Below are 25,225 nucleotides of genomic sequence, written 5' to 3'. Positions count from 1 at the left end.
ACTCAGGGAACTTCTTCCCTGCACCTAGCCCTCTTGGCTTAGACCTTTAGCAATACTCTGGCTAATCTTGACCTTATGTCAAAGCTGTACCTGTCTGTCCCACTGCACTGTGTGTGAGTTCCTGAGGGCAGGAACTGGGGCTCTTTGGTCATCATATTCCACCCACAGCAAATAGAATACCATCCCTCAATAACCACTCAGCGTCTCAGTGACTCCACTTCAAAATAAAACACCGAGCTAAATACCACAGCTGTCCACAATCTCTCAGAACATCACTGTCCAATAGAAATGCAAAAGAGCCACATACCTAATTTTAAAAATTTCAGGAAGTCTCAAATTAATTATACACTGAGCCACTGAGATATTGGAGATAATTGTCACTACAGCAAGATTCAGACTACTTTTCATAAGTGAAAATTCATACTCATAACCTCTGAGAGAAAACAATACACAAAGCATGGCCCTAACACTGTAGTTTGGCTTCTCTTGGAATAATTAAGCCTCCTGAGGACAAAAGAGATTTTCACTTTGGATCATTTGAGAAACATACAAGCATCTTGACACGCCTACACATATTCATTCAATAAAGTGCAAGATCGGAACAATTCTCAGCCAGAGGGGCAACGGAAGAAGCCAGCCATCCACAAATTTTACCTGTGACCCTCCAAAGTACATTCCAAATTGCCAGCATCAAAATGTTTCATCAGTGAAGATCCACTGGTAACTATGATGTCAGAGGAAGTAAAAGGCAGGTGGCGTGCAGGATGGTGCACACACAGGTCAATTTTAGCACAGAAAACCAAATTTTTAAAAAGTCACATCAAAAATACGTCAGACACAACCCTTAAGGAATTCTGAACCTCTAAAGAATTGGAGTCATAGTTCATTGAGCTTGACTCCTTTTCAGTGCCCTGTGACAGGTAACTAAATATTTGAGACATAAATTGGTTGTAGTCACATCTACACTGCTCTTACCTCTATCTTAATGTTCTTATGATATTACAACGGTCCACCTTACTTTCTTGGGGAAAGAAAACAGTGTTTTCTAAGATGCTACTTTCGTGAAGGAAAGAGGAAAAGAAACTTAATATGATTGACTGATGTTTCCCCGTGGGGTTGCTGCCTCCTTTACATGATCTAATCTCATCTTCCCCAGTCCTTTGTCACCGAGAATATCAACTCTATTTCATTAATGAGAGCAGAACCAAAACTCTTTAGGACCGTAAAGCTTACAGAGCGGGGATTTGAATCCAGGTCTGTTTTAGGTTACAGGTCATGTTCTTTCCACGACACACATAACTGATCATGGTTTAAAAAGTAGGCAGAAAAAAAAAAAACCACCCTGAAATGGTGCCTGCCACATCTGCTCATTTTGAATCTTTGAAAATACAAATAGAAATCAATGAGAATTCAGTGAACATTCTCAATATTTTTAAGGAAAAAAAGAAAGAATAAAAGAAAAAAACCCACACAGAGGCTGCACATGTGAAAAGCCTGTATTTAGAAACAGAGCCATCATGTAATGGGTAATTAGCCAGGTAACTATAGGTTTTTCTCTACTAGAAAAGTATATGTTTCATCAGGCTTTGAACTTTGCCTTATTATCAGCACTGCTATGAAAACAATGTTTTATTTCTTATTGAGAGAATAGGTTAGGCATGAAGCATTGTTTTTGTATGGCCAAATAGAATACTTTCTTTGTAAAGCAAGGGAGTGGATTGGGGAGTTGGAAGGTGGCAAATGACTTCCAGCATGATTAGCAAAGATCCATTTTAAGGGAGGAGAAGATTCAAAGAGTACAACTGCCTTAAGAAGAGAGAATTAGATATTGTGCTAACACCAGCTCCTCCGTAACCTGTCACCTTAAAAAAAAAAAAAAAGACAGATTACAAACAAGCCGATAATAAAAAAAAAAAAAAGATAAGGCAGAGCAAGTCCAGTCTGGATCTGTTTATATCTCTGCACATTTTTGTCTCTGCTAAATCCTGAAACATGAAGAAGATTCCCCAGAAGCAGAGACTCACCAACAGAAGGCAGAATTAATATGTGAAGTGTCCACACTCACTCGCAAGCCCTTACAGTATCACCACCAACCCTCCGAGGGTCAGGCTAGCTGCTAGTGGGTTCAAACACTTGTGCAGTTAAGTTTTCCAGAATGAGTGACAGATGGTTGACTATTAATTAGTCCAGGAATAGTCAGCGAGCGAATAATCCAAGTATGCCACTTCTTTTACCAGGTATCAGTGCGGCAGCCCCTCCTCTAGAGGGTGTCCTAGGAGGGAGTGCAAATCAAGTCAAATCAACCCTTGGGTGCAGACGGGTGTCCCAAGTAGACCAAGAACAGAGAGACTTCAGAGGAGGCGGACCATAAAAGCCACGTGTTTACTTAACCTAGTAGGTATAGCTTTGAAGTTAAAGTGCTAACACTATAGAGTTAAGATTGTTATTGGGAAGATAAGGTGGACTCATGAAAAAAAGATACAGTGGGGCTTACAGAGTAAGGTACTCCACAGGATACTAGAGACAGTAGGTAGAAGATAAGAGAATGATAAAGCAGGGAGGCTCCTGTGAAATGGATGGCTGGGTGGGGAGGATGTCTCTGGAGCTTAAATGAGATCCTAACAGGAAGGAGAATTCCCCAGTGTAAAAGTCCCAGAACCAGGCATTTCAGGAGTGAAAGCCACGAGACACTCAACACATAGAGGAGAGTCTGGAAGACAGAGGAGTGGGTGTGCAAGTATGTGATTAAACGGAAGACCAAGCAGTTAGACTAGTTCAGCTGCTGCAGAAAGTTTACGTAAGGGGTAGGAGATAAGGTGGAAAGTAGCTGTGTGCACTTTGAGCTAGCGCTTCCCCTCCCCCACAAATGGATAAGGAAACAGTCATCGGTATGTTCATAGCCACAAGAACTGCAGAAAGTTTGTGGGACTCAGAAGTCATCAAATTGGCCAATATAATTAAAGTATGAAACACCTCTACAATGAAACATTCTGCAACCAGAAAAAAAAAAAGAGTATAGAATATTTTACAACAGGGAGCCATAGTCACAATACATTCATACAAAATCAAGTGGGGAAAAGGGGGCAGTATATGTATATAAATTCTTGCTTATGCACACATTCACATACGTTGGCACATATACAAGCGCTAATAGCACTTATTTCTGTCTGATGGGAAAATAAGTAAGTTACTCTTTCTTTCTTTGGCTCTTTGTATTCAATTGCCTACCTTTTCCAAAATGAGCATGGATAGCTTTGGTAGTAAGAAAGATAACAATAATGGAAATTATTTAATCAGACAGAAAAGAAATGGGGGCAGAGACCATAATATCTGTTATTCAGGCAGCATGAAGTTATCAAAGAAGGGAGGGGAAAGCTACAAGATGAAAGCCAGTATTTTAAAAGGTCAAAAGTATAAAAGACATTAGAAATGACTGCAATTTCATCAAGTGGGTAAATCAAAAGGAAGAAGGTTCCAGGCAGGGCAAAGTTCTGGGATTTTAGGGAAGAAAGAAGCAATAGAACTTCTTCCCAAATTAAAACACAGAATGAGGAAACTAGGAAACCCCAGATCAGCAGCACTATTTGCCCAGCACCCACTGTCCTGGAAGCGCTCTGTAAAGCCTTTGAAGCCCCACGATTATTCCAATTTGTCCGAAATAAATACATTTATTAAAATGGGCTTAAAGTCCAAACCTCAGCTTTCCTCTGCAATGACCTGTATTAATTACTGACTTCCACATATATTGTTAGAGCGGAGAGGGAGAGCAAATCTTTGACATTTAGTGAAACTAACGTTTTGCAATAAAACCTCACATTTAGCGTACTCTAAACGATAAATGAGCTGTTCAAAAGAATTGGTGTCAATACTTAAACAATATTAAGACTAAAAGCCCCAAGTCAAATATCTGCTCACCAAACCTTCTGGAAAAGCCACATCAATCCACACAGAGGATGGATGTGTCTTGGTTTCCAATCTGATGCTGTCCTTACATCAGCTCTAATCATGGCTCATGTCAAGACACACACGTGTTGGGTGGCATGCACTGGCTCGAGAGCTGAGAAGGGAGAAAAAGCCAGCAAAAATGGTTCTGTGAAAAGGAGGAAACCACACACACTTGAGGGTTTGTTCTTCCCAGGAAAGCCACTCCCACCACCAAGTGCAACTTTGGCAATTTGTCTGATAATACTGAGGAGCTTCATGAAGCCAAGACAACCTAAGTAAGAGGCCTTTGATTTCAGTAGATCCAAAAATCTCAGCAAGATACTAAAGGCATACATAGAAAGAATCAGACCACAACTGAATTTCTTTTGTTGTTTTTGATCATTGTCTTATCAGACATTGATCGCCACACACAGACATTTTCATTAGTGAAATAAAATAAAGTTTTGGGTTAGTTGCCTTCAAAGAGATGGCCATACAGTACCCGATCCAAGTTAAGGTGCCAAAAACAAATGGACAAATAAACACCAACCAACAAAGCCAAACCAAGGCAAGAAGAGCTGAGACTGACATCCAGCAGGATATAAATTAAGTGAATGCATTTGATACTATAATGAAGACGTGTCAGTCCCATCATCAAGCTGGTTTTCAACTGTCCTCAGGGGCAAACCCTACCCTAAATGCTGTAGTACACAACTACAAGATCAACAGAAGCTTAAAAGGTCCAATAGCACTGAAAATGAGTCACAGAATCTACCTTATTAATCAGCATGATGTTCAATACATAATCATTTGCACTCAATGTTACTGTATAAAACACAAATATGGGGGAAGGCTGATACGGTGGCATAGTAGGCTTAGTCTCTAGCTGCAGCACCAACATGACTGTGTCCCAGCTCCCTGCTTATGTTCTTGATTTGTGTCCCAGCTCCCTGCTTATGTTCTTGATTTGTGTTCCAGCTCTCTGCTTATGTCCTTGATTTCTGATCCAGCTCCCTGTTTATGTCCTGCAAAAGCACAGGAGGCAAGGTCAAGGACTTGGGCATCTGCACATACATGGGAGACCCAATGGAAGTTTCTGACTCCTGGCTCCTGGCTAATGGATTTGAACCAGCCCAGCTCAAGCTGTTACAGCCAGTTGGGGAATGAACCAGCTGATGAAAGATCTCCACCTCTCCCTCACTGTCTGTAACTCTGCCTTTCCAATAAAAAGAAAACAAATCTTAAAAAAAAAAAAAAAAACAACAACAAAAACAAAAATATACAAAATCAGGTAACTACGCTTCAGAGTACTGAGTTGTGAAAACATTTGTCGCCCCCGATTTTGCTCCAAAGTATACAAAAGCCAAGACCAAGGCTCCTGGATGGCCGCTCCAGCCTGGCAAGTGCATGCAGGAGTCCAGAAGAAGTAGAAATGCGTCATCTTGTTCATACCTTTTCTAAGAGGTAAGTTTCTTACCTCTTAGGGGTTTATTACTCTAACCCACAACTAAAAATTAGAACTACAAATTCCAGTTTCACTTTTTCTCTTCTTTTGTCCTATTACATCAAAGTCTAAACTTAAGAAAAATTCCTAAAACCTACAATTTTTTTTTTTTTTTTGGTGATTGTCTGTTTTTGGTGCATCATTAAAAGAAGAAATGAGTTTGGAATTCTAATAAATGATTCATCTCTGAGAAAACATCCGAAGATGCTTAGGTCAACAGAAACTCCAAATGAAAAGGACTTAGCTTGGAATGCACCTGTCCGAATGAGGCAGCAATGGGTTTCTGGGTACCAATATCAATGATGAGCTGTTCACTGGCTTGCATGTTGTTAGAATTTGTTTCCAGCAGGAATAGCCAAAGTAGTTAAGTGTGGACAACATAAATGAATGTTATTTATTTGACAGATTTTTTTTTCTTGCTCATCTTGCCATTATTTCAGGACAATATTCATTTATTTGATGAGATGACTAAACTGAAGTTTAGTATTTCAATGAAATGAATAATTTCATTACTTAAGCATTATAACTTTATGTGGTCTAAGTTTCTTGGAAAATATTCTGTTACTAAGTCATTCTAAAGCTTTTAATGTCTTGAATGTAGTGTCTTGTAAGTACAAACTTGGTCTTCTTAAAGTTACTTTAGATTGTCCTTTTAGAAGGCCATGAGACAACTCTTGAACATGAATCATCTTGGCACTTGGACAGCTTGCTTCTCCCATCTTAATTGTGCTGTGATTAAATTCTTTAAAGAATTCATGATAAACACAACAATATGGCCAGAGGAACTTGGGAGAAAATCCTTTAGAAAGTATCTTTGCAAATTGTTTGATAAATCCCATATATCATTAATTTGGGTTTTGAATTCTAGAATGCTTTAAAAAGCCAAATTTGTTTCAAAGTAGATCTTCCTCACGATATTCAGGAATTGAATAATGTAATGCTACCGTATCATCTAAGAAGCTTCTTAAGTTTCAGTATCAAGGAAAATGATGTAGCTGGCTGAACAAAGCAATGCATCCTCTTGCTAGACTCTTTAGTAAACAAGTAAGATTTTAATCTAGAAAATAGGGAAGACAGAAAAAAGAGGAGGGTGGGAGAAAAAGTGAGGGAGATAGTTCTAACAAGAACTAGGCCTTCAATCCTAATTAATTCATTAGATGACTCAGGTGAAAATCCTTATTGTGAAAAATTGTCAGCACTTAAGCATGCTTCTTATTAGAGGCATTATATTGTTTTCATCAACAAACAGTGAAAATCCTTCCCATGTTCACATTCCAGGAACCTGCTTGGCATGTCAAACTCAAAATGACTTGAAGCAACCATTTCAAATACAAGGCCTCACTCCAAAATTTCCAAGCAAAGAGTGCAGTCACTTTTCAAGCAGGAATATGTAAGATCCCCTTGGCTCCCACTGATTTCTCAGTTTATGCTGACAAGCCTTTTCAGTAGGAGAAAAGTTACACCCAATAAAATCTGAATATATAAATAAAAAACATATATACTTACTATATCATATCTAAGTGTTTATTGTTAAGTAAATATCGGAAGAATTGTATTTATTAACTCTATAGAAGGCAGACAGGGCTGTATTCTGAGAAATGCATTGCTGAGTGATTTCATCATTGTGGAAACAAAACAGAGGTGGTAACACACACTAAATGGCTGCATCACTCAGGGATATAATCTTATGGGACCACCATCATACATGTGCTGTATCAGTGACGGAAATGCCATTATAGAGCCTACCACTGCTTATATTACATGTGCATGCATATAAACACACATACACATGCCAGAACCTGAAGGACTTAATAATAGTCAACTCTTCTACTGAGACAGACAGTAATGAAATTATACTCTGCCCTAAATCCCAGAATGTATGTGGGTGATTAGGAAATATCAAAATGGATAAACAAGCTTCCATCACACCATATAACTAGCTCTCCATCATAGGGAACTTCTGATAGTTAACAATACAATGATGATTCTATCTTAACTCTCAATATCCATATGCTTCCACAGATATTAACATGTTTGATCTCAGTTGCTCTCAAAATTGCAGTGATACAACAAGGTATATATTATTGTCCATTTCATACACCAGGAACCTTGAGGTTTAAACATACAGGGACCTTTAAGATCCTTTTGATGTGCCCCCCACAGCCCTGTCAATACTCTATGTTGTCTGTGCTCCAGAAGGCAGTGATAAAGCCAATGCCCACAACAGAAGGGAGAGAAGTCACTCTTCTCAACTTAGTGAATTACAGAAGGAGCAATTAGACTGTGGGCACCCCTAGCATTAAATGTGCTCAAACTACCACAGACAATCTTTTGGGTTCTTCTCGATTTCTGCCTACATTTCTCTATCTTTTTTTTTCTTTCTTTTTCAAAAGACACATTTTGAGATGAAACCATTCATAACTGCCCATCCACAGACAGTTTGTGGCAGCATAATTGACAATGAGTCTGCTACAAAAAAATGAAAATGCTGTTTTAATAACCTTGGCCTAAAATACATTCTGTTGAATGCCTCAAAGGGTTTCAATAAAAAGTCAACCTGTAGAGACAGATTTTCTTGGCTTAAACAACAATCCAAAGCATATAAATGTAGTCCAACTATAATGACATATTTATAGGCCAATAAAGCTTACACTGTAGCTTTCATACTTCACTTAAAGGAACTCTGTAAGAAGCAGTGTTATATAAAATAATTCAATTTTTTTTCAAACTATAGCCCAAGGAATAAAAAAAAAAGTAAGTTTACTATGTGTAACTGATAGTATTTATATTCCTTAGTTACTAAAATTTCATAAAATGAAATAATTCTTCATTCGACTAGCTCCAACTGCCGTACCAAATATGGGTATCAAGTCCACTTTATTACAAAAGCTAAGTACGGTAATTCTGAAGACAAAAACAAATAACTAGAGGCTTGTGTAGTGAATGATTTAATCAACCTGATTCTTCTGGAAAAACAGGTTCTTGTGTTCCTTATGCTTATGAATAATGCATTCCTCAACCCTTCTGCTTTAACATAGCTATTTTGCTTTTTTTTTTTTTTTCGTAATAAGCTTCAGTATGGAATAGTCTGAAGGAAGGCAAAACTGCCTCACTGAGTAAAGTCACGATTTGCACTGGTTTCATACTGAACTTTCTTTCTTTGAAAAAGACAAAGCGAAGGGAAGGGGGTAAATGTTCTGTCCCACGTCTCAGAACTGTTTTGAAGATTATTGGTTTTTCCAGTATCCAGATCTGTTGTTTGAGTCATCAGTCCTTTAGACTCTTATATGAAAACTCTAGAGATTTTTTTTTAAAAAAGCAAACTTAATATCCTCACACACTGTGCAAATCTGCCCCTTTGAGGGGAAGGAGATCGAAAAAAAAAAATTGAAGGAGTTGTGATTTGAATCAGGGCAGTTATTGGAAGCTGCCATTTGGCGCACAGTTTCTCTTTGTGGAGTATTAATTTGTTGGCAGACACACATTTGTGAGAACATTCTTTTTTTACTATTCAGAGAGAGAGAGACAGGAAGTGACACAAGCTGGGATTAAAGGGAACTTACTCAAACAGAACAAGAAGCATTCATTAATTAGCTTTAAGACTTAAAAATCTCATCTGTAAGAATCAGCCTAATTTGTTATTATTGGGGGGGGGGGTTGAAAGAACTCAGCTGAAAAAAGAACACGCTAGAGTTTTACTTTTTCCATGGAAAGGTGAGATCTTTCCAGTCTTTGCTTACTTCCACTAGAAGCAAAAAAAAAAAAAAAAAAAAAAAAAAGGCAGGGGGCAGTCCAAAGTAATCTCACAGTTCATCTTCTTTCTTTGGTAAGAACAATGAGTGAGTTGGAAGGGTTTTACAGAAGGAAAAACCTAATAAGTGTGTGAACTTCCATTAACAATATGGTACTGGAGGTGGATTCGGTGTAGCCAAGAGAAAGGGAGATAAGAAAACCACTGTGCAGAAAGAAAAGTAGAGACAACAAATATTTTGATGTTACACAGAGAGACAGGAAGAGGCTGAAGAGAAAGTCGCAGGGACAGGAATGTGAACAGCACATGACACCCTCGCTCTCCTCGGTATAAATCCTGACAATGTATACTTACAAACTTTAGATCAGGCAGATAATGGAAACTCATTACATTAAGGAAAGTTTTTGTTTCTCTTTCCACATTATTACAACACAGTGTGCATTCCAATTACAAAAGCTATTTGTCTCAAATTCCCCACAGTTCATACCAACTGAGTAGAATTTCAAGGCCCTAAATTCTATCCTTAAAGGGGTACTTTACATTTAAAAAAAAAAAAAAGGTACATGGTGTTTTTTGCCCACTGGGTTTCCCAATCAGACCTCTTCTGGGTTGTTTTCCTTGCCCTCAGCACTAATTGCAGAACTGTCTCTCAAATGAGATTAAAAAAAAAAAAGAAGAGAAAAAAAAAACTCCCCCCACCAAAAAAAAAAATTAAAATCACATGAGAAGTGTTTTATCAGTACACATTCCTTGGCTTTGGCTTGGTCACACTGAATGGAGAAGGTAGGGAAGCTGGACTCAGGAGGCAGGATTGTTTTTTAAATTCTCCCAATCAATCTAATGAGCAACTAGATATAAAGTCCACCAATCTAAGATTTTCCAGACTAACCCACCTGCAAGTGCCTTGAACACTCAGGATCGAACAATTTCCTTGGGACTCTGCAGAAAGTTAGATTACAGACATTTTTCAAAATCCAGAGAGATCAAAATCTGTCCCTTGACGAAATTCAGAAATTGGATTTGTTTTTGTGCTCATTAATAAGCTATCCATTTTAAACACAAAGCAAACCTTCTATAAATACTATTGTTTGTATGTGTGACATCAAGCTTAACCATCTACACATCCTTTTTGTCCCCTGTGGGTTTCCTGTTTAATTTTTTATTAGTAACAGCATATTCAATAACTCAAAAACTCAAACAAAAGAAAGTTTTAATGTTAAGGGAAACATAAGACAATGGCTATACAGCTTAGATCTTGAGTTAGGAAAAGAACACAGCAGAAGTAGTCAACGTTTTCACACATCATAAGACCAATCATTGTGAGTCCACAAAGTTAGAATGCTACTAAATAGTATTTTTGGCTTTAGAAGGAAAAACACTGATTTAATAATCTCCCCTAATGATGCTTATGATATCAGGTTGCCATATCCAAAATATGCTGGAAACTGTTGATTGTCACACTTGAAGAAAATATTAATGCAATTCTCAAAACACAGCATAGCTCATCACAAGGCTGAATCACATGAAAGACAGTCAGTTACCAGTGTTACGCAGCCTCTTTATGCCAATTAAAATAAATCGTCTAGGTTTCTTGTAATAGTTAGGTCCTATGTTTGAAAAAAACAGGAAGTTGTCACATTAAGGCGTAAACAGGGCTGCAAAAATCAGCACTGTGCTAGAATGAAAGAAAAAGATGCCTTAATAAGTTAAAAGTGAAGTTCCTCTTTGCCTAAAGAGGAAATAACTAGCTTAAATCAGAGATCAACAATGTAGTCCTTAAGCAATGCTAGGAAAATAGTTTAGTGAATACTACGGTGGAGTGCAAAGAGAAAGAAAACAACACAGAAAGGACGCCAAAAAAAGTCACTGGAGAAGAAAGAGTTAAGAAAGAGTGCTACAGGATTAAAGATGAAGTCTGCTATACTTGACAATCACTCTGCCAGACCTGTTACATCATAAGTGTCACCACGATCCTGCAAAGCTACCCTATTTTTCAGATGGGAAAAGTGAGGTCCAATTATTTGCATAAGGTAGCAGAGTTAACTAAATATTAAAATGTTCAAACACTAATCAGACTACTCTAAATTCCCCTTTAAACTTACAGTGGAAAAGAAGATGGAGGGAAATAAAAAAATAATTCATTGTTGATGGTGCCCACTGCATGCCTACAGCAGGGCAATTTGTGCTCCGGGTTGCTGAGTAGTAACCCTTGCCTTGGCATTGGCCTCTTGCTCTGCGTGACAAAACTCACTCCTCTTCCCTACTTGGCTTTCTAACCATGCGCAAAATGAAATTCTGACATGATGTTAATACATGCCACACTATCTACTTTCAACAAATATTGAAACTTTTCATTAATTCAATTTTAGGTGTCCTAATAAAACTTTATACCTTAATGGCAGCTGTTCAAAGACATGTGTTCTATCACCTGGCATAGAGCCTGTGACTCAAAAGGCAACATCCATTCCTTACCCACCCAGTCATCTCTCTCCCTGCGCTCTTAGGCCCTTTTGAGATGAAAGAGATCATGTATGGGGAGGATTGCCAGAAAATTCTACAATGGAAAAGATAGGTTATTATACATTCACACTCCTTGGCCTTATTACTATCAATCGTATTTACCAAGGTCAGCCTTTTCCTTGAGAACGTCTTTGAAGTTGAGTCCACTGTTGAGGGTTGACTGCCGGTACTTTAACAGAGCTTCCTTCTGTCCATTCCTTCCCAAGGCTTCGGTTTTCACTGGCCCAGCTTGGAGGCCACATCTCCATTTGGAGAAATCAGAATGTACCCACTTCACCAGGTCTTCCAGCTTCACAATCACCTTTTCGGAAACAGCAATCACTTCATCCTACAAGTGGTCATTGAGAAAGAACAAAAAAGCGTGCCTTGTGAGTTTGAGCTCTACGAAACCATCACAGCCAATCCACCCGAAGTAGTACATGCATGGTTTAGCCATGTATATGAAAATAATATGAGCTCTTCAGTTTCAGGGAATTCCAACAACTCATTTCAATTCAGTGATTATTCAGATAATTATTTATAAGATATTTTTCATACTGTTAAAAATATCTGAAAATAAGGTAGAAAGGCTAATTGTCATTTTTAACACAGGTCAACAGAGCCTACTTTATCTACCTGACCACTTGGGCAAAAGTTAATTTTTAGGTGCAGCTAATTGCAAATATAAAAAGTGAGAGCTAGATGACTAATGGTTAGCCTGTCTTTATATAAATGGTCTAAGTAAATCTAGGATTCTTGGAACTCTGACTCACCCCAAAATTCCTATGTTTATGGTACATTTTCCCTTGGCTTATACACAAATATTGAATTTAACTTTTGTCCTAAAAATTAAATAAAACTGTGATGTAATCCCCAAAGAAATACTTCATAAATGTTATATGCTTCCCACTGAAAGAAACTTACACATTCTCATGTTTCTCAAGAGCTTTGTAAGCTGAGAAATGAACTGATTTTTTTCTTTTAATACATTCAGGGTTGGGGGTGAGAGGGTGAGTTGGGAGAAAGTCTTTGAATTTAAGAAAAGTAGTTGAAATGTAAGTTTCTCCTATGGATCATAAATTTGAATTTTAAGCATCTCTAATTGCTTCCAGGAAACAACCAACTTTTCTGTCTGAGAATTAATCCAGTAAGATATTTAATGGACACCCCTACAGGGAAAAAGGGAGAACTCCGCCTCTCACCACCACCCTGACGCCATCCCAAAGATTCTTTGGAAAAGGCTTAAGAAGATCATCTCACTGGGTTTTAAGTGAAATTATTTGAAGCATTTGACATTTCAACTTGAAGTGACTTCTTTCATTTCTTTTACTTCACATTTCTGAAGAAAGCTTAGCTGTGAAAACCCTAAGCTTATACAATCTTAGAAACACTTATAACAAACAACAACAGGAAGATGTCTCTAAGTATTAAACAACAGGAATTCACAAATGATTCTGCTAATTTTGCTGTAAATCATGACTCTTTCTTCCTTCCCCCACCTACACACACACACACACACACACACACACACACACACACACACTACTCCAGTTCAAACAAAAAAGGGTTTATTAAGATAAGCTTCACACAAAAAGCAGCCTTGGGTTTAGTTTTAAAAATGTTTCAAGATGGGATCGAACATTTCGCTTTTCCTCATCCAGTTCTAAGCTGCTTTTGAGAAGTTTGTTAAGCAGCAGCAAAGTAACAAATCTTCTATCACAAAGAAAAAGTCAAACGTTGGGTAATGGAATTCTTCTACTTATCATGATTAAATATGAACTTCCACTAAATGAGGGACAAAGTAGAAACTGTGTTTGTATCCTCCGCTCAAGAAAAAATTTCAATACTTTATAAACAATGGGGCATATTACAAAGCACATTTCAACGGATGGTTTCCCTTGAATTCCCCACACCATCCTCTTGAAATAAAAGATCTGTAGCTGTCATGCATTTTCTAGCTATTACATGGTGATTATTCAATGTCAGAATTATAATTCAGGCTGGGTATTGTTTCAAAGCATATGGGAACAGCTTCTGGACGAGGCATACTAGAATCAAGTTTAAAATGTACTGGAAAATAACTAAGCAGCATGGCATATCAGTCTCAACATTAGTAAAGATGGAATTTGGCAACATTTTGACCAAATATGGTCCCTTAGAAGAGAGGAGTTGGGAGATGAGTGTTATTTTCAAATAGCGCTAACTATGATCAAATGATTATCATTTCAATTACCAGTTGCTTCAGATCTTTTCCAAGAAATGGCATGACTCGCTCTGGCCGGTTTACAACACCCGCCAAACAGATAGTTTATTAACCAAGAGAAAATACAATCCTTATGATGTCATCGATGAATAAACTCATCTTTCAAGATTCAGTCTATAGATTGTGGGCTTCCTCGCCTCTTTCTTTCTCCCTCAAACTGCCCTTCTAAATATACACACATATGAAAACACACGCAGGAATTCACATAAACATGCAGAAGCCATAAACCCAAGTTTGGATTAATTGTGAAACCACCAGCATGTTTTACTCTGGATTTACAGAGAAACTGGCCCGGCAGCATTGTCAAATGTCAGGATTTGGAAGGAAATCTGATAAGCAGAGGAGGGGGAAGCAACAAACCAACCCCCCCCCCAAAAAAAAACAGCCAACATATATGTAGAAAATGTCTCAGGAAACGTTAACTTGTACACACAATGATACAAATCACGTGTTCGTATTTATTATTCTGAGCAAGTGCTGACTAAAGTTCCTAATATTCACCGTTCTTGGACAAGTCCATGTCTAAGAAAAGAATTCCAATAAGCTCATCTCATGATTAGATTCGTTCTCAGCAAACTGAGAATTAGCACTGGATAAACACTGTTGACTTACTCTAATACAACACAAAGGAACACAGAGAAATACACTTTGTTATTTTGTTAATGTACCTTGACTTTTCAATTAACCCGACTCTTAGTCAATATTTAGGTAGGCTGTATTGAGACACTTTCCAAGTCCTTCTCCCCTTTGATCGTTGCTTTAAACTGCATTTTTCTGCAATTTGGGTGGGTTTTTTTTTTTTTTTTTTTTTGCCACTGTACAAAACAGCTCATTTAATCATGACTGCTGTCAGGCGAAGACAAACCTGACAAGAAACCACAGAGCAGCCCGTCTGTATGTGTTGTTTGGCCCTTCTAACTGTTCTAAAAATTGGGAAACTGCACAAAAAATATCCTGACTTCACTATTCTTTTGTAAATTAATTGCTCCCCCTCACCACCCCGTCCCCCCTCAAAAAAAGAAAGCAAAAAGAAAAATCACTTTCAACTGTGGAGCAGCTGCTTTCTTTAGGCAAGTGTATATTTAGTATAGTGTTATTTTCTACCCACTGTTCCTTTGCCTGCCAGGCCCTGCGTAGCACCAGACACTTAAACTTGAATACCCTGATTTATCCTACATCCTTTATTTTATTGAGGACAGGCAAGTTCAGTGACATTTCCTAGAGCTTGGACGAGAATTTAGGTTTCCTCTTCCAACACACCATCTTAGATCCTACCACCAGCTTGCCTGAGTTCAAATCCCAGTCACAGAATTTACTCACTGTAGTTAAAATATATATATATACACACATATAGTGTCAATCTTTTTAATATCTCTGTATTTTAAAAGTATGTTGGGGCCCGGCACGGTAGCCTAGTGGTTAAAGTCCTTGCCTTGCACGTGCTGGGATCCCATATGGGCACCAGTTCCAGTTCTAGAGGTCCTGCTTCCCATCCAGCTCTGTGTTTGTGGCCTGGGAAAGCAGTTGAGGACAGCCCAAAGCCTTGGGACCCTGCACCCGCGTGGGAGACCCAGAAGAGGCTCCTGGTTCCTGGCTTCAGATTGGCGCAGCTCTGGCCATGCAGCTGATTGGGAGTAAATCACCAGACTGAAGATCATTCTGTCTGTCTCTCCTCCTCTCTGTATACCTGACTTTAAAAAAATAAATAAATAAATGAATAAAAGCTTTTTTTAAAAAAATAGTATGTTTACACATTTTTTTAAAGGCTAATAATGCTGTGTACTTCTTAGAGTAACTGCCAGGATTCAGTGAGTCAACATGAATTATGCAGTATGTCAAAGTCAGCGGTCATTTTCATTGTCACTACTTCCCTACACGACTGTTCTCCAAAATGTGTCATGCAGAAATGAGTTTAGATTGTTTATAGGTTAATATTTTAAGTATATACTAAAGTGATTCATGACTTATTTTATCTTATGGTTACTCTGTATTTAGAAGAAAGTTCTAGTGGCTTTAGAGTCACTGGAGATAGAGAGTCCTCTCTAAGTAGACTGAAGTTAAACAGTGGGTCAGTTTTAACAAAGTCACGAAGTAAACATTGGGCATTGAGATGTGGCAAGAGAAAAAAGTCATAATGATGAAAATTGGGGACAGTGTATTCTATCGGGGTTCTCAAACGGCAGTGCAGGGGGCTCTGGGAATCCTTGTGAGCACGCGGGTGGGACACAGGTCAAAACTCATCGTAACAAGACCAGGACTCCATCACTCTCGATCTCTTTCAAGTGCGCAGTGGGGTTTTCCACAGATTATGTGATACGTCATCTCACAAGACAGACAATAGAAACAGTTATGAGGACACAGCCCTCCACTAAGCTAGACAGGAAAGACATCTTTTCAAAATGTAAGACACTGCCAGTTTTTACCAATTTTTTGTCTTTAAAAATATGGCTAATTTTCATAAAAATGGTTTAGGTGTACAAAATAGGCTCTTACTGTTAATTTTACTTTTAAAATTAATATTTCCTAATTCATTAATATTAATTACTATTTCCATTTTTTTTAAATAAACGTATCTTTTAATTCCATTTTACATAAACTAAAAACACATTTATTTGTTTAAAAATCAAAGAGAGACAGACTGAGAGAGAAGTCACATTTTCTGGTTTACATCCCAAATTCCTGCACCAGCCAGAGGTAGGCCAGGCCAAAACACTGGTCCAAAGTCAGTCCAGGTCTCCCTCATGCGTGCTGTGGACCCAACTATTAGAAGCATCTTCCACTGCCTCCCAGGGTGCACATTAGCAGGAACCCAGAATCGGGAGAGGAGCCACGAGTCATTGCTTTTTAGCCACGAGTCATTGCACAATAGTATTCCTGGAATGAATGGGTCTTCAAATTTGTCTGTTAACTGACTGTAGGACACATGGATTGTTTCAGCTTTGGTGATTCAAATCAACTTGCTAAAAAAAAAAAAAAAATCCTCCATATAGAGGCTTTTGTGTGAACACATTTAGAATTCTGTAAATACTTAGGACAAAATAAGTATGGTTTCAAATCTGCCCAACTATTTTTCTAGAGTAGCTGAAGTGTTTTTGCAGTCCCACCAGCATTATCTGCAAGTCCCAGTTGTCCCTCATCCCTCCTAGCACCTGAGCTCATCACCACTAATGGATATATCATTGCTGTGCTAACACACTGGCAATGTATTCTCACCATGGTTTTGCATTTTCATGTCCACAATGACTAATGATATCAAATACCTTTTCAGGTTTCAATTGTCCATGTCTTAATCCCTTCTGATGAAGCGTGTGTTGAAATCTTTTATATATTTCCAAGTTCCAGTTGTCTTGTTACTGTTGCTTGTTACAGATTGTCAGTACAGTTTTGAGGGTTCTTGTACATTCTGGACACAAGTCTTTTATCAAATACATGGCTTAAAGTACTTGGTAACTTGTCATTTCCTTCTAACAGTGTCTTTTACAAAGCATAAGTTGTTAATTTTGTTTAAGTCTAATTGGTCAGATTTTTATCTTTTACATACTGTAGCTTTGCTGTTGTATCAATGCACTCGTGACCTAATACCAGATCATAAAGGTTTTTCCTATGATTTCTTCCAGAAGTTTTTGAGAGTCTTAAATTTCACTTTGAGAAGTAAAATTTGACTCAATTTTTCCAAGGTTCACCTTGACATTCATTTTTCTTGCATGTGAGTGCTATTTTAAACAAATAATATTTTCAGCTTATGTCTTAATTTTAATTTCTGATACCATAAATATCAGTAGATAGTATCCACAAAAAACAGAAGCTTTTTGGTGTTAACCATTTTGAGGGGTTCTAAGCTCAAAAAGTGAAAATCACTATGCTTGCTGTATGTTTAAAGAAAGATCATTTCTGATTCTTCATTTTTCTTGACCTCTTTATAGCATTAGATAATGAAAACCATTATTTTTCGCTTGAAATTCTCTCTCTTGTTAAGAAGTGAGACATGTATGAGAGTTTAATTTGCTTTGCAAACTCCTAAATTTGCCTGCCAGTTTCATGGATGTTGGCAAATGCCATGAGATTCCAAGTCAAAGATATAGGTTGGTCTATTGTTTATAGCAATAGCAGCAGTCCATGTACAAGCATTTACACTGATTCTTTAAACATCCAGTTCCCAAAAGGAGATGCAAAGAGGGAGAGCTAACACCAACTTCCATATTGGAGTGTCATGTGGAAGAGTTCTGAGCTTAGAGAACCCAACTCTTCAACACTGGAGTATAAGAATGCCTTCGCTTCGTTCTGAAGCAATACCCTATATTTGTCTTCCAAGGCTGTTCATTATATAAACATGTTTGAAAAGGCAGTGAAGAATAAAGGCAGTTAGTTCCTCTGTTCACAAAGTATAAAGACATGCAAGAGACCCACAAGGAACCAGCATCAACAACCTCCTCATTTCCTTGCTTTATTCAATTTTTCTTGTTCCTCATTCCATTTCTCAATTAGGAAAATACAGAAGACATACATATTCTTAGATGTAATCTGAGTTCAGCCTTTCTCTCTATGCATACCACTCTGAAGAAACTGTTCCCCTCTGAGGATTGCAATGCTCACCTCTGAAGCCCAGGACTGCATTCTGTAGTGCTTCAAAAATATGTATCCACATTCCAGTCCTCTATTATCAGTATAGTTGTCTCACAGTCAGCTCAAGCTCAGTAGAACTGCAAAACTCACTTGGCTTATTGAAAAGAAAGTATCTTACTTGATGCATGGAAACTGAGAAACTACTTAGCTGTGGTTAAATTTCCCCTGTATCTATTCTTTTCTTTTACAACAATCAACTGCTAATTTGCTGGGTGATGAATAAAGACTGAATTTCTCTGCTTCCCTTAGAGCCAGGTATAGTCCCATGATCAAGTTCTGACCAATGTAATACCAATTTAGTGATATGTACAACTTCCATGTCATTCCCCGAAAGGCAAGGGTGTGATTTTGGACCACAAAAATGAGGGACAATACCTTAGGAGGAAACAAAACAAATCAGAATGAGCCCAGGCCTTGGACATTCACGTGGAGCAAAACCACCCTGGACCATTTACCTTTAAGCAGTGACTGCAAAGAGGTTTTGAACTCCCAACATATTTAATCAACTACAATGATGGGTCTTGGTTGCATATCACTGGACTGTATCTTTACTACTATATTATCCCTCAGGCAAGAAAATATGATTGGACCTCTCCTACCCTGTGTGGTACCCAGTAATTGACCATTGCTGGGGATGGCTAGGATTCCAAGGAGGAGGAACAGCTAACTGTGCACCATAAGAGGTCTTGCAAAGGGTGGGGGGAAGAAGGGGAAGGAGAGACTAGTGTGGGAACAGTAAAGTGCACCATATTCACATCAATCTTCCCTTGAAATCCCAGATTTTAAAAATGTTCATTGTAGCATGTGAAGCGTGATAAATGTTGGGAACACAAAATACTACAGTCTGTGGTATTCAGCTAGATAATTTGTGAAACCAAAAATTACAGTCCAAATGGCTCTGGGGGAAATTTTCATCAAAAACACTTAAGAGTCAACTTTTGGAAAGATGAACTACAAACAAATTAACATGTACCCTGCATGGATCTATTCTGGCCAATCATGTGAGGTTATAATGTATATCAATGTTCTTAGAGGAAGAAAGCATCATCTTGGAACCTGGCTAGCCCAGCCACACCCTTGCTTTCAAGCTGCTCTTAGATGTTGCAATTTGTGGCACCCACTAGCTTTTACAATTGTTGTTCTATGCTGATGTTTTCTGTTAATGGGACACCAACTGAAGAAGGAAGATTTCACTCTATAGGCAGGTTGTTACCCTCAGAAGCCCAAGTCAGGACAGATGGGATGGCCATGTAAGCCAAAACAAGATGGAGCTTTCATGGGTCAGAAAAATAAGAGCAATGCATGAGGTATCATATAGCTGCAAGTTCCATCAGAATCCCAACAGGAAACATTACTACTTGAATAGCAATGGCCCAAGGAGGGTTTTATATAGGGATTAAAGACAAAGGTGTGGGTGGAATTTAAAGCAAATATAAGAGAGACAGTATAGAGATTTGGACTAGCAGCAACTCAGCTCTCACTTCCCGCAGTACCAAGTGTCAAGCAGGGATCAAGAGTAGTAACCAGGATCATAACACATGTTTCTACCATAGTCAGTGACCCTCCACTATTCTTCTGGAAGAACACCTGTGTGACTGAACCCATCACGAAGCACAGGGCCCAGGAGTGTTGCTTTGTGGAATCCTCCCACAAAGCCTCTGGTGGAGGCAGAGCCCCACGGCAGAGAGCAGGAAGAGGAGTCGGCTGGCAATGCTGTGCAAGCACCCTGCACTCTCTTTCTATTTAATACTTTATTAATCTTCCTTTTGTCTATTTTTTTCCTATCTGAAACAAGGATGGAAATAGATAGTAGTAGTTAGTTTGTAACATACTTACTAGGCAAAATGCAAAGTTAACAACACCAACCTGGTCCCCAGACTAGGAATTACTGCTCTTATTACCTGTGATATAATGTCAAATCTTTATTAGTAAAATACTTAATGTTGAATTGCATGATTATCTCTTCTACAATAAGTACCTGAATTTCCAGTCTTTTTCAGAGACAGTCACTCCTGCTTAATTTTTGCTTCTTCTGTAAATTTCAAAAAGGCCAAGCACCAAGTTGAATCTAAGCATCTTAATGGTCTTAATGGTAAGACATCTCTGGATGTTCCATGATAGAAAAGATGAAGGGATAACTGAGAGAGCACCAGTTCTTGTGTCTGACTTGCCCAGGTTCAAACGCAGCTCTACTGTTAATATTGTCCATGGGACAAGGGATAATAGTACAGATAAACCTACCTCATAGGATAGGTAGGATACTGAATTACCTCTAAAAACATGTGTCAAACCTTAATCAAGGGCCCGGCGCGGTGGCGCAAGTGGTTAAGTCCTCGCTTTGCACGCCCGGGATCCCATATGGGCGCCGGTTCTAATCCCGGTAGCCCCGCTTCCCTTCCAGCTCCCTGCCTGTGGCCTGGGAAGGCAGTCGAGGACAGCCCAAAGCTTTGGGAACCTGCACCCGCGTGGGAGACCCGGAAGAGGCTCCTGGCTTCGGATCGGCGTAGTATCGACCCGTTGCGCTCACTTGGGGAGTGAATCATCGGACGGAAGATCTTCCTCTCTGTCTCTCCTATCTGTATATCCGCCTTTCCAATAAAAAAACAAAAATAATAAAAATAAATCTTTAAAAAAAAAAAAAAAGAAACCTTAATCAAAGCAAAATTAGAAACAAGAAAACTCAACCAACACCCAATTCAGTTGTTCTGTTATGTTGAATGATGCCAGTGTCATTCTAATCTTTTTCCTTTTCACCCAATTTTGTAGGCACATGACCCTTGTTGAAGTTATTATAACACAATGCTTAATACAGAGTAGGCATCCAAGAAATGATGGTTATTACCTTCTTATATAGCAACACTTGATTGGAAAATGAGTCAATTATGCCCCAGAAGTAACAGTGTGTTCCTAACTCTTGATTCTTTGGATGGGTTAAAAAAAAAAAAACAAAGGCTCTGTAGTTTCTGCTAGCTACCCCCAAGTAGAATTTGCATCAAAAGACAGCTTAGAACATGGGCTTCTCATTTCCTGGACCGCAAGGGAGACAGCAGTAGAAAACTTTGAGATGCTTTACTTGACCAAAATAATAGCCCATGCCTTTAATGTGAGACCCTTTGACATGATCTCACATCATTCCTCCAAGGTTCTCTGAGAGTGGTGCCTCTAGGTCCAGCTTAGAGATGAGAAACCTGAAGTGGAATCAGGAACCAGCTGGGTAGCAGAACTTCTTTCCACGGAAGTGCTCTTGTGAACATTTTTGGTAGTCACACACCAAACTATTCCTACATTGGGCCAGTTAAATCTTGCCATCAACTCTCAAGGGTGAATGAGATTCAGAAGAATTTCATAACAAAAAGGATTTTAGCTATAATTTTTTCTTGTGCTTTTGCTCCTACAGACACCCAATAGCTTAAAAATATGAAAAGTTGTATGTTGTCCAAGTAATGAAGATAGCCCCTCAAGTATGTGCTAAAATTAAATTTGATTCCCTTAAAATGATGAAATGGATTTGCCATGGATCCTTGTTAGTGTATTGGGTTCCAAACTTCCAAGCTAACCATCTCCTATCCAACAGTTTTTTGTCTCCCCTCCCCAAACACTCTGCTGGTGAAGCTTGTGGTTCAACAGATTTTGGAAATCCATCTTGGCACAATTAGGAGTAAGTAAGCAAATGGGCTGCTCTTAGGCATAATTTGTCAAGCATAATGTGACCATCCTTCATGGTACAGCCAACGGCATTTGCGCATCAAACAAGTAATTCAAAAATCCTAAATATTTTATGTTCCTAAATACATTTTTAATACGCATTCATCTAAAAGCTGTTAAGCTACAGCCTGCTCCCCTGACCAGATACCATCTTTAAAGAAATCCCCAGAGACAGCCCAGTTCTCCTTCTTCCTTCTTGGACCTAGTATGTAAGCACCTTCCTTTCTCCCTATAATGGAAATTTACAGAGGGCAAAGGCATTCCAAAAGCCTAGAAGTTTCACCTCTCAACATACAGGCATTCGATACTAAGGAAGATGTCATAAGTCAATAACCAAGCTGGTCCACCCTTTCTTTGACCAAATTAGTAACACTGCTGTCTATTTTTTATATATGTAAAGTACTGTCTGGTTCCCACAATGAAAAACTAGCTTGGCAACTAAAAACTTAGCTGTGGTAATGAAAGCAATAACAAGAGAGAAACGAGCCCATGTTCAGTGTTAAAGCTCGTTTGAATTACCTAATGGGAGCACTCTGTTAGGAAGGGAATTTGACCTAGTGGCTAGTAGTTACACATTCCATTTCCAAGTGTCTGGGTTGGAGTCTAAGACCTACTCTGGGCTCCAGTTCCTTCTAATATGCACCCTGAGAGGCAACAGATGATGGTTCCAGTAGTTAATTCACTGCTACCCATAAGGGATCATGGATGGAGTTCCCATGTATAAGCTATAGCCTGACCCAGTCGCAATTATTGTGAGCTTTTGGGGAATGACCCAGCAGAGAAGTCTCATGTTCAGTCAGATTATCTGTCTGTTGATCCCTCTCTGCCTCTCAAATGAAATAAATTTTAATAGGATTTAAGGAACGGTCTATCAAATCACAGTGAAAAGAAAACTGAGCAGTTCTATTATGCTAAATGACTCCAAACCATTACTTTCCATCCTCGTCTTTTACTTTTTCACCTAACTTGTATGCATGTATCCCTATGACCAGGCAGGCAGTTCAACAAGACCTACATTCCATAAAGACCCTCAAAGGAGGCAGAAACCGGTTGCCCCTGTTGGGACAGGCAAGTCACAGTGGAAGCCGCCTGAATTATTACAGCTTAGTGGTCAGCTGGCACTGTGTCTTGATATACCCTTGCCATTAATTAGAAAAACAGTTTTCAGAGAAATCCAACGAAAGCCTTATGCCTATTTAGAGCACTTTAATGTAGAAACCAAATAAATCTTCCTGTTTTGTGTAGTCTGTTTAAACATAAACATATGATTTAGACATGCTCCCTCTTGTTAAACATTTTTTTTCACTCTGTTCACTTAGCACAGCTCACATTATTATCCTCACATGCACAATGGAATAATTTGAGGCCCACAGATTTATTTAATAATGTAATTATCCTATATTGGATTACTTAAAGGGGCTTTGTATTTTAGTTTTAGCTTTTCCTGTACTACTGATAGACTCTGCCATGGTGAATGATTCAGGCTTCAATCAAAAGCCCTAAACTCAGTTTGGAAAAATATTGGGCGATTTTTGAATAAGCTAGGATTAGCATAAGAGCCAATTTGCAACCACAGTTGGTGACCTTTCTACTCTTGTTCAAAGGCTTTGGTGTGGAGGCCAACACAGAAGAAAGACCCAAGCAACTACATTAGATTCCAACTATTTTGCCACCTACGGAGGTAGGATAAACGAGAGACCAAAACCCAAGTTTTCCTCAAGGTAAACTTTTTAAAAGCAAAGCTAAAAATGGTATAGTTTCCCATGCCCAAAGCCCTATACTCTTCCAGGTGGGGCTTGGAAATGAATGAATGAGTGAACAAATGAAAGCTACTGGGCATTCTGACAAAATTATCACAGAAGGGATTCCAGAAGGCGCCATCCCTGCCACCTTTAAGAGAGCATTCAGAGCCTGAGCTTCATCCAATGTTGTTGTCAGGAGAGACTGTGTTGTAGCTTTCCCCCCAACTCAATGCATTTGGATCCAATTAACTGTATTGACTCTACTCTATGCCAGGCACTGGGCTGAGCATCAGCCACGGAGAGAGAAAGATGAACGAGATGTAGGTATCACATTTGAGAAACAGGGCTGTATCAGGGCTTCATTCATTCCTAGATCCTCAGTGACCTAAGCGACCCTTGGAGCTGTGCTAACAAGAGAAATAGCAGGGTCTAGGACTCTGAGTGACAGGAGCCTTGCCTAGTGAAGAAAGGACAGGAAATACTATAGCATGTCAGCTAACAGGGCTCAATACGGTGAGAAATGGCCATGGGTAATTTTATTTATTCAGCAGCTACTGGGAAGAGGCAACTATGAATGTTGAGGGTGGAACTGGAGATTATGTACATCAAGTGGTCAGGAAAGCTCTGTCTGCTGAGACCCAAAGGGCAAGAAAGAACTGGCAGAGCTAAGAGGTGCATGGAGGTGAAGAAAACACAGAGGACACGGGAGTGGAAGGACCAGAGCCTGCAAAGGTCCCAGGAAGCATAAGCTGTGTAGTCAAATTCAAGGGAAACAGAATGAGAAAGGAAAAAAACACACAGTTGAGCACTTTCTGAACAGCTGATGCATGTTCCTCAGTTTGAATCCTGACCCTTTTTCTTAATAACCGTCCAGTAGGTTTACCATAAATAATTTTCCATTACTAAACTTAAGCAAAGGGCCTGGCATGGTAGTCTAGTGGCTAAAGTCTTTGCCTTGCACACGCTGGGATTCCATATGGGTGTCGGTTTTTGTTCTGGCTGCTCCGCTTTCCTCTCAGCTCCCTGTTTCTGGCCTAGGAAAGCAGTAGAGGATGGCCCAGAGCCTTGTGTCCCTGAACCCATGTGGGAGACTCAGAACCGTGGGAGACTTCCGGTTCCTGGCTTTAGATTGGCTCAGATTGGCTCAGCTCTGGCCACTGTGGCCAGTTGGAGAGTGAACCAGAGGATGGAAGATCTTTTTCTCTGTCTCTTCT

General features: G+C 39.0%; 1 protein-coding gene and 1 long non-coding RNA gene across 4 annotated transcripts in view; both read right to left on the bottom strand.

Moving 5' to 3' along the window:
* The window catches only part of ARID5B (AT-rich interaction domain 5B), a 172,316-nt gene that overhangs the window by 128,282 nt on the left and 18,809 nt on the right, over positions 1 to 25,225 (bottom strand). For all 3 annotated transcript variants that reach the window (XM_040975820.1, XM_040975819.1, XM_040975821.1), the window contains exon 3: positions 11,802 to 12,027. In XM_040975820.1, the coding sequence (XP_040831754.1) occupies positions 11,802 to 12,027 (226 nt within the window). The remainder of the gene's footprint in view (positions 1 to 11,801; positions 12,028 to 25,225) is intronic.
* On the bottom strand, positions 20,651 to 25,001 carry LOC121153345. Its single transcript, XR_005883387.1, has 2 exons — positions 21,213 to 25,001; positions 20,651 to 20,855 (listed from the first exon to the last, which is right to left on the bottom strand). It is a non-coding gene; the product is annotated as an uncharacterized LOC121153345 (long non-coding RNA).

Source organism: Ochotona curzoniae, unplaced genomic scaffold (assembly GCF_017591425.1).
Source record: "Ochotona curzoniae isolate NIBS_2020 unplaced genomic scaffold, NIBS_Ocur_1.0 contig_2692, whole genome shotgun sequence".
Classification (NCBI taxonomy): domain Eukaryota; kingdom Metazoa; phylum Chordata; class Mammalia; order Lagomorpha; family Ochotonidae; genus Ochotona; species Ochotona curzoniae.
This window is presented reverse-complemented; position numbering and strand designations above follow the sequence as displayed.